Genomic DNA, 14,655 nt, shown 5'->3' with positions numbered 1-14,655 from the left:
TTCTCAATGAAAAAACTAAAGAGGTTAATGAGATTTTAAGGGTTGGAGCTAAAAGGTTAGAAGGGAGGCTTATTAACTAGGGGGGTTAGGAAGTCCTGTCCTAAAGCTGCTGAACTGGGATCCGACTGGGGAAATTGGTAATTGCTTTGACGCATGTATGTACCAAAATCCCCCACTTACACAGTAGAGGTGGCATTTGCAACACATGCACGTGTCCATATAAAATTGTGCAAACATGTACATGCGTACAACCTATTTTATATTATGCGCGCATATATACGCGTATGTTAATAAATGGCCGCATCCATTAGTGTGAACCAGCATATGCACATACATGTGCACCTGCACGGCTGTTTAAAAGTTACCATCTTAATTTGCTGGTAATTAAGGCAGATTTTTAAAATAGAAAAATAGCTTGTCAAAATTGATTATTTAAAAAATTAAGAGCACCATTTCCATTGTATGCAAATATCTTGTGCGTATTCATTGTAAATATCCTAAAAACCTCACTGGCTTGTTTAGGTCTCAAGGACTGGGGTGAAAACCAGTACCATAGAGGGGAATCTCAGACCGATAAGAAAAATCTATTAGTAAGAAATATGCAAACTGTGTACACTTATATTGATAGATGAGTAATTAAATAATTGTTCCATTATTTTTTAATGAGATTCTGAAATTGGGATACTCCAGTACCAATAATAAAAGTATAGTTGTGTGCAAAAGCTTAGGGGGAACCCCTGGTCAAATTGTATCTTTCAATGCATCTCTAAGTAAAGAGAAGCTGACCACAACTTCTGTGTGGAACAAAGTTAAACACAACATCTTTCTGTAATTTTTAATGCTAAATTTCTATTTGTTGATTTTACAGATGAAACATAAAAAAAGTGAATATGACGTGTAAAAGTTTAGACACACTTCCAACTGAATTATTGCTACTACTTTTTAAAATTAAAAGTTGTTAAAGATAAAAAAAAGTTGATTGACTCAATAGGCGTTTAATTAGTCAAGTGAAGGCAATCTCACAATTGAACAAAGGCTCCAATCCTTCTAACTTCACAGGTTGTGAGATTATTCTGTTTACTTTTATCAAACGTGGGTTACTCTAAGCAGCTGTCTGAGAAGTAGAAGGCTATTAAAATAAAAAAAATCTTCTCTGTAACAGTTTTCACAGTCAAAAACATTGTTAAGAAATGGATTGGAACGAAGTGTTTTGGACTGATGAAACAAAAATTGAACTGTTTGACCACAACCACACAAGATACCTTAACTTCAGTTTCTTGACTTGTGGACAATTACTCCAGTGTCTGCTAAACTTTTTAATAGATGGTTTATAGTGTTCTCACAGGACAAGCAGGATGGTAGTCCTCAAATATGGGTGATATCACAGGACTGGCACCTATTGGGCATGCCCAGGATGGCACTAACCCTGCAACCAGCAGGGGTCCCCCTTCAGTCTTCTTTTTTTCCACTCAGCAGTAGCCACGTGGGTTAAGGAGCTCTACAGAGATTCCTGAAAGGAATTTTCCTCACGGAATTACTTCATAATTTACTACCCCACAAGGTCCCCCTATTCAATTTTTGCTTCCGCGGTGGTCCGCTAAGTTTTTTACCCGATTCCGGTGGATTTCCATCGAGTTCGACCCTCGTGGCCTACTAGCCGTCAACCGCACCGCGGCTAAGTTTTTTGAGAGGCCATGGCGTCAGGGTTCCGTCGATGCCCCGACTGCACTCGCACAATACTGACCCTCACAAGGTCTGTGTAATGTGTTTAGGGAGCGAGCATGATGTCCTTACTTGCACCAAATGTGCCCTTATGACACCAAAAGGTCGCAAAGCTAGAATGGAGAAGATGGAACTTCTCTTTTGGTCACAAACTCCGATGCCATCCATAGCCTCAACGTCGTCCGAACCGACTCCGTCTACGTCGCGCCAGTATCGTGCACAGAAGGGTGTCCGACTGGCATCGACGCCTCTGCGGCCATCGACGCCCTCTGTTCCTCCTCAGCATAAGGACCAAGGAGATTGTCAAGAAAAGCATCGACATCGACACCAGAGGTCTCAGACCATTGATGCAGGCAAGCCCTCGACGTCGCCACTGTCTGAGCCGCCGCCGAAGAAAGCCCGTCCAGAAAAGGCACCGTCCCTATCTGGCTCCGGGTCACCGAGGCAACCTTCACCGGGACCGGTGATAGGAGCCGCGATTCCACCTCCAACAGTGGTCCCTTCGGCTATGCCTCCGCCGCCTCCTCCAGCATCGGGGCTCCACGCTCCAGGTTTCCGAGAGGAGTTGGATCAGATGATTCAAGAGGCCATCGGCAGAGCAATGCAAGGTTTCAAGATTCCTCCGATGCCTGTGCCGATTCCTGAACCGGCAACTGATCCCATTCCCGTAGCGCTGGCACCACTACTAACGAGGATGGAAGCGCTGCTAACCGCTTTTCCTCCAATAGATCCGGGGGCACCGATGGGCCCGGTGCCCTCCTCCCCAATTCCTCTTTCATCGACAGAGGAAGGAGAAACACCGTTACTTCCTCCATCGGGAGTCCTACCGATGCCTCAGCCATCGATGTCACCGATAGTCTTTGCTACCATCGATGCCGCCGATCCGGCCATCAATGCCCTCTGTGCCTCCATTGATGCCTCCGGAGACTCCCTTAATGCCTTCAGTGCCTCAACCAGGACCTTCAGGAATACCATCATTCCATCCCTCTAAGGATCCTAGGGGTGCTGGTGATGAACCTTATGACACATGGACCGATGATTCGTCCCAGGAAGCGTTCTCCTCCAGAGGACTTGTCCTTCATTAATTTTGTGAAGGAAATGTCTGAATTAGTTCCATTTCAACTTTAGACAGAGCAGGATGATAGACACCAGATGATGGAACTTCTGCAATTTCTGGATGCTCCTAAAGAAATCACCTCTATCCCTATCCATGATGTCCTCTTGGATCTTCTGAAGAGGAATTGGGAGCATTCTGGTTCGGTGGCACCAGTTAACCGAAAGGCGGATACCACATACCTAGTCCAGTCTCCAGGTTTCCAAAAAACTGAATTGGATCACCATTCAGTGGTTGTTGAGTCAGCCCAAAAGAAAGTCCGACGCTCCAAGCCTCACTCTTCTTTCCCTCCAGGGAAGGAGCAAAAGTTCCTGGATGCCATAGGTCGACGTGTCTTTCAGGGATCAATGCTTATATCCCGCATTGCCTCATACCAACTCTATATGACCCAGTACAACAGGGTCCTCTTTAAACAAATACAGGACTTTGCTGAGTCCCTGCCTCAGCAGTCTCAAGAGCAATTACATGCCCTGGCTCAGAAAGGATTAGAAGCAGGCAAACATGAAATAAGATCAGCATAGGATATTTTTGACACCGCTTCCAGGGTATCAGCAACAGCTATTTCTGCGAGGAGGTGGGCCTGGCAAAAGTCTTCGGACCTACGACCTGAGGTCCAGCACAGACTGTCTGACTTCCCTTGCACTGGTGACAATCTTTTTGGTGAACAGATACAACAAGCAGTGGCACAGCTCAAGGATCTCAATCACAACAAACGCCCAATACCAATGTATTCCAGAAATCCTCACAAGTGAGACACAGAAAAACAAAAATAGGTTATACTGGTCCAATTTTTACACTTATATTATAACCACATGTACAATGAATCACATATATTTTTTGTAGGACCCACACTCAATGAGTTTGTCTGAGAATCAAACTCATAATAAAGGTTATCGGTCCATTTAATTTATTAAATTGTAGACTAATTTTTTTATTATATTTAGTTATTTTTTAAAAAAAATTTTGTTTTGTTTTTTATCTCAAAATTTGCATAAAAGCTGCCAAACTGAAGCTGACGCATCGTAATATTTATCCCAACGCGGGTATATCATTGCAAAAAACTCAATGAAGCGAAAAATATCTGTGATACTCTAGAGACAGTCCCATGATCTTCATAAACAAGATTTACCATTGTAAAACATATTAAAGATTGTCAAACAAATATGTGGAACAATACTCATCTGTACTGTTGGAAAAAAACAGCTCAAGGATCACCATGAGACTCTTCACCAACTCTCCTTGTTGCCTTCTGAATATCCTGCTAAGCAAACATTCAGAAAAGATCCCAAAAAGTCTTTCTACCGCCAAAGGAAATCTTATCCTCCACCGTCCAAAGATCGCTCTACTAAGCCTTACCAGAAAGGCCAGTCCAGGCAACCTCGCAGGCAAAAACCACAGACAACCCCTCAGCCAGGCCCAGCATCTGGTTTTTGATTTTTTCCTAGAGAACAGCATTCAGCCTCCACTACTGCATATACCAGTGGGAGATCGATTGTGCCACTTCAGCAACATCTGGCACACAATCACCTCAGACCAATGGGTTCTTGCCATAATTACTCAAGGTTATCTCAACTTTCTCGCCATTCCACCGGACTCCCCGCCTCGGCTGACGTGGGGAACATCCGATCACTCACCATTTCTGGATCAGGAGGTCTCCCTCCTCCTTCAATCTAAAGCAATCGAACTAGTGCCCTACTCCCAACAGGGCCTCGGCTTCTATTCCCGGTACTTTCTAATCCCAAAAAAGTTAGGTGGCTTTCGCCCAATACTAGACCTTCATGCCTTAAACAAGTACCTACAAAGAGAAACGTTCAAGATGGTAACCTTGGGTTCCCTCCTTCCCCTTCTACAAAGGGAAGACTGGCTCTGCTCTCTAGACGTCCAGGACGCTTACACACACATCGCAATTACTCCGTCTCATCGCAAATTTCTGCGATTCCTGGTAGGCCCAAAGCACTATCAATACAGAGTGCTACCATTCGGCCTGGCATCTGCACCATGAGTCTTCACCAAGTGCCTCGTAGTAGTAGCAGCATTCCTCAGGACTCAAGGTGTCCATGTCTACCCCTATCTCGATGACTGGTTGATAGGGCTCCAACCCAGCAAGCTGCTCTGATGTCCCTACGTCTCACCTTGCATAACCAAAGTCCAACTTAGTCCCATCACAAACCCTTTCGTTCATAGGAACAGACTTGGACACCTTCAAAGCAAAAGCATTTCTTCCTCGAGAACAAGCTCTCACGCTCACTTCTCTCGCCCATCAACTACAGTCTCGAAAACGCTCAACTGTGCGTCACTTCCTAGTGTTGCTAGGACACATGGCATCCTCAGTACATGTCACTCCAATAGCTCATCTCGCCATGAGAGTCATGCAGTGGACTCTAAGGTCACAGTGGATACAATCATCTCAACCACTGTCAGCCATTGTCCACATCACAAACCCACTTCACTTATCTCTGGCTTGGTGGAAGAATCAGTCCAATCTCCTCCAAGGCCTTCCTTTCCAGGCTCCAGATCCTCAAATAACCCTTACAACCGATGCCTCCAACCTTGGCTGGGGAGCACATGTTGCCAATTTGCAAACTCAAGGCACCTGGTCTCCAGAGGAAGCCAAACACCAAATAAATTTCCTGGAATTACGAGCAATCAGATATGCTCTCAGGATGTTTCAGGATCACCTTTCCAACCAGGTCATCCTGATTCAGGTGGCCATGTGGTACATCAACAAACAAGGAGGAACGGGCTCCTACCTCCTGTGTCAGGAAGCTGCACAGATATGGGCTGAGGTCCTTTCCCACTCGATGTACCTTAGGGCCACCTACTTGCTGGGAGTGGACAATGTGTTGGCAGAAAAGCTGAGTCGCACCTTTCAGCCACACGAGTGGTCCCTCAATCCCTCAGTAGCGGACTTAATATTCCAACGTTGGGGTTACCCCCACATAGACCTCTTTGAGTCACCTCAAAACCGGAAAGTAGAGAACCTTTACTCTCTCACTCGCAGCCAACACTCACTACCAAGAGATGCATTCTCTCTCTCTTGGGCAACCGGTCTCTTATATGCATTCCCTCCACTTCTCTCGAAGACTCTCGTGAAGTTACGTCAGGACAAGGGAAGCATGATCCTGATAGCCCCTCACTGGCCACGCCAAGTGTGGTTTCCAATTCTTCAGGACCTCTCCATTTGCAGGCACATTCCCCTGGGGAAGAACCCGCTTCTGATTTCTCAAAACGATGGGTGCCTATACCACCCCAATCTTCAGGCCTTGTCCCTGACTGCCTGAATGTTGAAAGGTTAATTCTTCAGCCACTCAACCTTTTGGAACCAGTTTCCCGTGTTCTGATTGCTTCGCAAAAGCCTTCCACGAGAAAATCATATTATTACAAATGGAACAGGTTTAAGTCATGGTGTTCCTGATTGACCCTTGATCCTTTCACTTGTTCCACTGCGAAGTTTCTAGACTATCTCTGGCACTTGTCAGAATCAGGTCTAAAAACTTCTTCCATCAGGATGCATGTCAGTGCGGTAGCTGCCTTCCATAAAGGTGTTGGGGATGTTCCCATTTCGGTACAACCCCTTGTAACACATTTTCTGAAGGGCTTGCTCCACCTCAAACCTCCACTGTGCCCTCCGGCCCCTTCTTGGGACCTCAACCAGGTTTTGGGTCGGCTCATGAAACCACCATTCGAGCCTCTCCAATCTTGTGATCTTCGCTATCTCACATGGAAGGTGATTTTTCTTCTGGCAATCACATCCGCTCGCAGAGTTAGTGAGTTACAGGCCTTAGTCACCTATCCGCCTTATTCTAAACTTCTGCATGATAAGGTAGTACTCTGCACTCACCCTAAGTTTTTGCCTAAGGTAGTATCTGAGTTTCATATCAATCAATCCATTATACTACCCACCTTCTTTCCCAAGCCCAGATTGGGTCAACCTGTGGGTAAGCAGACTCTCTCCTCCTGGTTAGCGGACTGCATATCCTTTTGCTATCAGCAAGCAGGCATTCCACTTCAAGACCATGTTAAAGCACACTCTTCAGGGCCATGGCAACTTCAGTAGCGCACCTACGCTCGGTGCTGCTTCCTGATATTTGTAATGCTGCTACCTGGAGTTCTCTCCATACCTTCACAGCCCATTATTGTTTAGACAAGGCTGGAAGACAAGATTCCATCTTCGGCCAGTCTGTCTTGTGCAACCTATTTGAAACTTGATGTACTAACACCCTTCTGCCTGCCCGTTAGGGTTCAGGATGCCCTCTACCAATTTCCACCCCAGTCCTTGTGCCTCTTGCACATCTTGGGTACATTTGGTTCATTTCTCGGACATCCTCAGCTCGGTACTCACACATATGTGAGAACTATCATCCTGCTTGTCCTGTGAGAAAGCAGAAGTTGCTTACCTATAACAGGTGTTCTCACAGGACAGCAGGATGGTAGTCCTCACGAAACCTGCCCGCCGCTCCACGGTGTTGGGTTCGTTACGTTTTCTTATTTTATTTTTTGGCACTTACTATAGCTTTTAAACAAGACTGAAGGGGGTCCCCAGCTGGTTGCAGGGTTAGTGCCATCCTGGGCCTGCCCAGTAGGTGCCAGTCAAAGTTCTAGAAACTTTGACAAAAGTGTTCCGTGATTGGGCTCCATCCTGTGATGTCACTCATATGTGAGGACTAACATCCTGCTGTCCTGTGAGGACACCTGTTACAGGTAAGCAACTTCTGCTATCTCTGGGTTCTGAGTTGTAGATCTGACCAGTTTTCAGGAAATTCTGTCAGAAAATTTTTTTGGTCTTCTAAATCTTTCCTTGACTTCAGCAGTAACTTCCATTTCTTAACAATGTTTCTGACTATGGATATTTCTAACTGGAAGCATTTAGAGATTTTTTTTAATATCCTTCCCCTGCTTTGTAAGAGTAAAATATCTTCATTTTCAAATGCCTAGACAGCTGCTTGTTGAAAGTAGACAGAATAACAATCTCACAACCTGAGAAGGGCCAGAGTATTTGTTCAGTCATGAACTTCTCTTTACCAGACTAATTAAAGGCCTAATGAATCAGTCAACCTTTTGGGATTTATTACTTTTTTTAAAAAAGTCATTAATGACTCAAGTGAAAGGATATTCAAACTTTTGCACATGCCATATTTATTACTATTTAAAATCAGTTAAAATTGGCAAATAAATAGTAACTTTGCTTTAAAAATTGCAAAAAGATGTCATCTTTAACTGTGTACAACAACTCTAAAATTGTGGTTCAACTGGTCTATATTGACTTAACACAATAGTATAGCCATTACTTTAACTGTGTACAAGAGGTTATGTTAGGTTATGTTAACTTCTGTTCACTTAAAGATTCAGTGAAACATACAGTTTGACTACTTTTGCACACAACTGTATGTAGGCAGTATGATACAATTGGGTGAGCTTTAAAATAGTACATTGACACAGGAGGCAAAATCAAGTTATAAAATACACACAAAAATACAAACACTTATGAAAACATTGATACAATGTTCTGTGCTCGGTATAGTATTTATTTATTTAATTATTTAACAGTTTTATATACCGAAGTTCTAGTAACAAAGTTACTAATCAATTCGGTTTACATTACAACAATAAAATTGACAGTATATAGAATAATGTCTTACAGAGAGCAGGGAAGATTGAACTTGGAAATAAATAAAATAACTTAATGAGAGCAATAAATAACTTCAACGGAGCAAGGAGAGTACAATTTAAATACAATATAATATAGGTGAATAAATTTTCAGAATTGACTGTGTCGGGCCTGAGGTCGAATGTTGAAAAGTTCAGAATAGTTATTGGGATTAGGAGAATGCTTGATTAAACAACCATGTCTTGAGTCTCTTTTTAAAGGTGGGTGCCGATTGTTCCAATCTCAGGTCAGGAGGGAGAGAGTTCCAGAGTTTAGGTCCGGCGGTGGAAAGAGCTCTTTTACTAAGTGAAGTTTTGAGCGGATGGGCCTTTAGCGTGCCTCTCTGGGCTAGCCTCGTTGGATGGGAAGAGGTGTGAAGTTGTAAAGGGATGGTGAGGTCAATTGGAGAAGAGTTATTGATGACTTTGTGGATTATTGTTATGGTTTTATAGAAGATTCTCTGATTGATGGGGATCCAGTGAAGGTTCTTTAAGATGGGCGTAATATGTTCCCTTTTGTTGGATTTGGTTAGAATCCTTGCAGTGGCATTTTGTAATAATTGTAGAGGTTTCAAAATGTTAGCGGGTAGACCAAGCAGTAAAGAGTTACAATAATCTATTCTCGAGAATATTATTGTTTGTAGAACATATCTGAAGTCTTGGAAATATAAGAGGGATCTTATACTCTTTAATACTTGGAGTTTAAAAAAGCAATCCTTTATGATGTTATTGATGAAAGTTTTTCAGTTCAGCAGATTGTCCATGGTGACTCCAAGATTTCTGACCTGGCTGGAGAAGGCTGGAGGAGATAAGGAGTGTGTGTTAAGTGAGGAATGGTTGCCATCTGGAGTGATAAGCAGAAACTCTGTCTTATTGGAATTGAGTATCAAATTAAGATTTGTTAGGAGATTGTTGATAGATAGTAGACAGGAATTCCAGAATTGTAAGGTGTTTTGTAATGAATCTTTAATTGGGATAAGGATTTGAACGTCATCTGCATAAATAAAGTGTGTAAGATTAAGATTGGAAAGGAGCTGACATAGGGGGAGAAGATAAATGTTGAATAATGTAGGAGATAAAGACGAACCTTGCGGGACTCCCATGGTGGATCTGAAAGGTGGTGATTCTTTACTATTGATCTTGACTTTGTAAAATCTATTCTGGAGGAAAGAAGAAAACCATTTGAGTGCGGTGTTTTTTATGCCAATCTCTGATAGACGATCTAAGAGGGATATCATGGTTCACTGTATCGAAGGCTGATGATAAGTTGAGAAGAATGAGGAGGCAGGAATGTTTTTTCTCTAGGTTCAAGAGAATATTGTCTGATAGAGATAGAAGGAGGGATTCAGTGCTTCTAGATTTACGGAAACCAAGTTGAGATGATGAAAGGAGGTTGTTGTTTTCCAGGTATTCGGAAAGTTGTTTATTGACTAATTTTTCCATGATTTTAGAGATAATTGGAAGATTAGTACTATGAACCTTCATGGGCAACCGCCCTAAGTTTTCTCCCTATGTTATATTCCCCTTCCACACTAGCCTAGTCAATGCAGTGATGGTTCTGGGCCAGGGGTCGGCCTACAACTCCCTTCAAAAGCCATGCACTAAGTCCACCCAGTTTACATCTCTGTTAAGCAGCGGCTGAGAGTCCCTCCCTCCTAGGTGCTGTGAATACAACCTCCACAGTATCTGCAATCCCAGCTGCCTCAGGAAGCATGTCTGTCCCTGGAATCAAACTTGTGTCTTCAACATGGCAGCACTGGCCCTTTAGTTGAACACTTAGTGAGGCATGAGCCACGTTTATGATATCCTGGGCATTGTTAAAGCTACCTTGTCATTAGTTAATGCCTTATTGCTTCCAGACTATATATCAGATTGTTTAAATGTCACAGTACTTAGTACTGTACACAGTTGTTGTTTTTTTTAACTTGCATAAAATAAGTTTAATTTCAGAACTATAAATTTACCATTTTATTCCTGCCCTAAGATACTATTTTTCTAATACTTACTCTTCCTTCAATTTATAGAGCTAGGTAATGACCTTTACTTCAATTTCAGATTCGAAAACAGCAAAAAGAACATGCTGAGCTTATTGAAGAATATCGAATTAAGCAGCAACAAGAACAGCAGCAGCAGCAGCAATGTACAATGGTGCCACCTGTTATAATGCCTGGGATCCAACCCCAGCTGCCTATGGGTACAGGAGGAACACCACCAATGGTCAATCAGCAGAACTTCTCTGTAGTGCCACAGCAGCTCCAGCAACATACAAATGTTATTCCTGGACAAAGTAATCCAGCCAGAATGCCAAACTTAACTGGATGGCAGCCTTTAAATACGCCTCGAAGTCATATCCCATTAAATGCCCCAAGAATACAGCCTCCAATGGCACAGATTTCTCTAAATACTAGCACACCTACTTCTGTATCAGGTTCCAGTGCAAATGCACAGTCTAGTGTGCCTCCACGGGTGGAGTTTGAGGATAACAATCCATTTAGTGAGAGTTTCCAAGAGAGAGAACGTAAAGAACGTTTACGGGAGCAGCAAGAAAGACAACGAATTCAACTCATGCAAGAGGTAGATAGGCAAAGAGCTTTGCAGCAAAAGTTAGAAATGGAACAGCATGGCATAATAGGATCAGAATTAAGTAACAGAACTGCTTTGTCTCAGATGTCATTCTTTACTTCTGATATGCCAGGTGATTTCATGCAACCTTCTAAACCCCTTCAGCAGTCTCCACATCAACAGCAACAAATGGGGCAAATTATATCACAACAAAACCTGCAACAACGATCAGTAAATTCTCCACCTGCTGTAAGTTTCATGCAAAATAATGAGAGAAAACCTATAGGTCTGTCAACATTTGGAAATGATCCGCCTCCAGGTGCAGGTGAAAGTCCTAGTTTACATCCTGACAAACAGCTGAATGGAAGCATTTCTGGTATCAGCTTTGCACAAACTCAAGTAAGACCTCCATTTGGTCCTGCTGCTCTGATAACTGGAAATGGTCCTCCGTATAGTCAAGATACCACTATAACTAATGCACCAAGTCAGTCTCTTATTCAGCTCTACTCTGACATAATTCCTGAAGAGAAGGGGAAAAAGAAAAGAAACAGGAAAAAGAAAAAGGATGATGATACAGATTCAATAAAGACACCATCAACAACGCCACAATCGGATATAACAGCTCCACTAACTCCCAATATTTCTGATTCTATACCTACCCCAACAGTTAGCAACCCAGATGAACAAACTCATCAATCAGAACAAGAATTAACAGAGCAGCCAGGCTCATTCACTCCTAATGCTGTTTTAAACCAGCTACCTCTGGAGATAAAACATCAGTTTCTTAATGGTGGTGAGCCACAGAAAATGTTACAGCAGCCAGCAGATACAAATTCAGAAACTGATGATATCCAGGCTGAAGGCCATGTCAAAATACAAGAAATCAAACTGGAGCATGCCGAAGATTACTGTCATAGCCAAGATATAACTAAGATGGAAAATCCAAATGATATAAAGATGGAGGAAGAAAAAACGCCATACTCTATGCCATCAATGCAGAGTCCGGCACATACATTGAGTGGTCCAGGTCCAAGAGGAGAGTCTGGACATGAGTTGTTGAAACACTTGCTTAAAAACAAAAAGCAACCCACAGAATCAAAATCTGAGGATTGCTTGCATTCTGAAGAGAAGTGTTCTCCGGATAAGTTAATCAAGAAGCAAAACCTAGGTGAAACAATGGTAAGAGGATTCATTTTAATTAAGTATGATGTATGTGTTGTATGTATAATCTACATTGGATTATAGACGAACTTAGATTGTGTGATAGGTAACCTTGAAAATAATTGCAACTAGACTTGTGGGCGCTCCTGAGTATGTATGTTGAGAGTAGTTTTGGTGGGTTTTTTTACTTTTAGGTTACTCTTTCTGCTGAATCTCCTGATTCAGCTGGAGTATGCAAAATCTTATTTGTTCTGGGTACAAATAGTTCTTAGTATGAAGAATTCTGTTAAAAAGAAGTTGTGTGTTTCTGAAAACAAAGCAACACGTTTTGTAACCATTAAATGGCCTTTTGGCTTAGTATCAAAAGTATACTTAAATGAGTCTTCATAAATCATTCAGGACATCCAGCCTGCCTTTTATAGTTCTTCACTGATTACACTTAATGTATAATCTTTCTTTATTTTGTTAGGCATGCACTAAGTTAAAAGTATTGTGAAATCCACAATGTTTACATATCCAATAAATCTGCAGAACTTGGGATGGGGGAAAGAGGCAGAGATTATATTAAATTGGCAACATATGTTGCCAGAAACCTATGGTTTATGTATGAATTATAAACCAGATGAGTTAACAAAGTATTGTATTGTGCTACCAGTTAATAGGAAGATGGAGGAAGAAAAGGCAACACCACACTCTATGCCAGTGTGCTTTTCTACTGAAGTCTGTCACCACATGTAGGTTTTACTGTGAAGGCTGCAAAACCAATAAAGCGAGATCGGTACCAATGAGCCAAATTCTCAAATAATTGCACATTGGAACATTATCTGTTAACTTGTTATAAATTACCTATAACTTTGGGGGTAATTTTTAAATGCATTTACGTGCAAAAAACTTAAAAAAAATAAAATACCACAGTGGTTGTAGACATAAAATTACATGCAGGGGGTGAAGTTGAGGCGGGGAAAATATTTACACAGGTACTTTCAATTTTTGAAAGTTTGCAGATAAATGTATGCATGTACATTTACACCTACCCCCAAGTAGATATAAATGTATTAAATGTATGCTGTGCAGGAGTATGCACGTACCCATTAATTTTCAAAGTGGACTTGCGCCATTGGTCCGCTTTGAAAATTAGCGCTAAATTCCGCTAAATTCCCTATCAGTCTCTAGAGCCAAAGTCACTATTAATGTTGCAGGCACTGCTAATTCCATGTTTCCAGAATTGTCATAAGATCAAGAGACTGGTCCCGCACTGGTCTCAAAGTCTCCAAGTCACCTTCTTGGTTCGAGGCCTCTCTTCTGGACTTTGGTAGATAGTATATTTTTGTTATTGATGGAATCATAGTCTCTGAAATCTTAAGTATTTCAATTAAGTATTTCTTGAAGACTTTTCTCGGAGATCTTAAAGGTAACTGAGGGAAATTTATAAACCTTAGGTTTCTGTTTTTAGCAATATTCTCAAGATTTTCTATTTTCAGAGCAATATTACTTTTATCTTTCATCAAGGTTAATTGGGATTATTGAAGTGTTCTTATCTCAGTCCTGACAGAAGAGACCTGCTGCTCCAAGTCCAAATTTGTATTCGAAATGAATTCTATTTTTTCATCCTGCCGCCTAACTTGCTCCATTACTGGAGTCAGTTGCTGTAAAATAGACAGTCTCATCTCGTTTATGGCTTCCCACAGCGTCTCAAATGAGAAAACATGCGGTCTTACCATTGATGGTATCTCAGCCACTGGAAAGCCTCCAACAGCTCCCAAAGGTTTTCCTTTCAATCCTCCTGTCTCACCACCGCTTAGCCCTAGAGTTTTCTTTGGGCTTGAATTTGCCGACATCACTGCTTCCAACCCCGCAGGACTGAAGTCCTCCACACTTCGGTCTCTGGTTTCTTCCCTTGGTTGCAGCGATGTTCTTATGGTAGCTGGATTGAGCGATGGGGTCCTCTCCACGGGACTCAACGGTGAAATTGAGCCTGGGAGAGAGAGGAACTCATATTCCCCTCCTCCTCTCTCCAACGGCTGGTCTCTCGCTCCTCTGTCATTGCGGGTCATATGGGCATCCATCGGCCCGGTCAGAGTGTTCACAGAGACTGCCGCAGGGTATGGGGTCCTCGGTTTGCGCTTCCTCCCCATTAAAAGGTTAAATGTTTCACAAGAATTTCAGAATATTTTAGTTGGTCAGGAACTCTCACGCCACACTGAAACATCTGGCGGCCATCTTGGATTCCCTCTCTATCACAAACTGTCCACAGTGGAATATTTTAATTGCTATTCTACTGTGTATGGTGACACTACCAGAAATCAGGTGGGGTGTGTCTGTCAATCTAACAGTCTGATAGGCTGAATTCTGCTCTATAGTCTCTGTTATCATCCATGTGAACAAGGATCACCATAAAACACTGTTTTATCCATAAAAATTCTATCAAAAAATTACCCTATCCGAAATTT

The 14,655-nt window shown here is 42.3% G+C and overlaps 1 protein-coding gene across 8 annotated transcripts in view; it reads left to right on the top strand.

Moving 5' to 3' along the window:
• Positions 1-14,655, top strand: part of KMT2C (lysine methyltransferase 2C) — a 979,844-nt gene that overhangs the window by 752,681 nt on the left and 212,508 nt on the right. For all 8 annotated transcript variants that reach the window (XM_029588444.1, XM_029588443.1, XM_029588442.1 and 5 more), the window contains one exon: positions 10,538-12,223. In XM_029588444.1, the coding sequence (XP_029444304.1) occupies positions 10,538-12,223 (1,686 nt within the window). The remainder of the gene's footprint in view (positions 1-10,537; positions 12,224-14,655) is intronic.

This window comes from Rhinatrema bivittatum, chromosome 2 (assembly GCF_901001135.1).
Source record: "Rhinatrema bivittatum chromosome 2, aRhiBiv1.1, whole genome shotgun sequence".
In the NCBI taxonomy this organism is placed as follows: domain Eukaryota; kingdom Metazoa; phylum Chordata; class Amphibia; order Gymnophiona; family Rhinatrematidae; genus Rhinatrema; species Rhinatrema bivittatum.
This window is presented reverse-complemented; position numbering and strand designations above follow the sequence as displayed.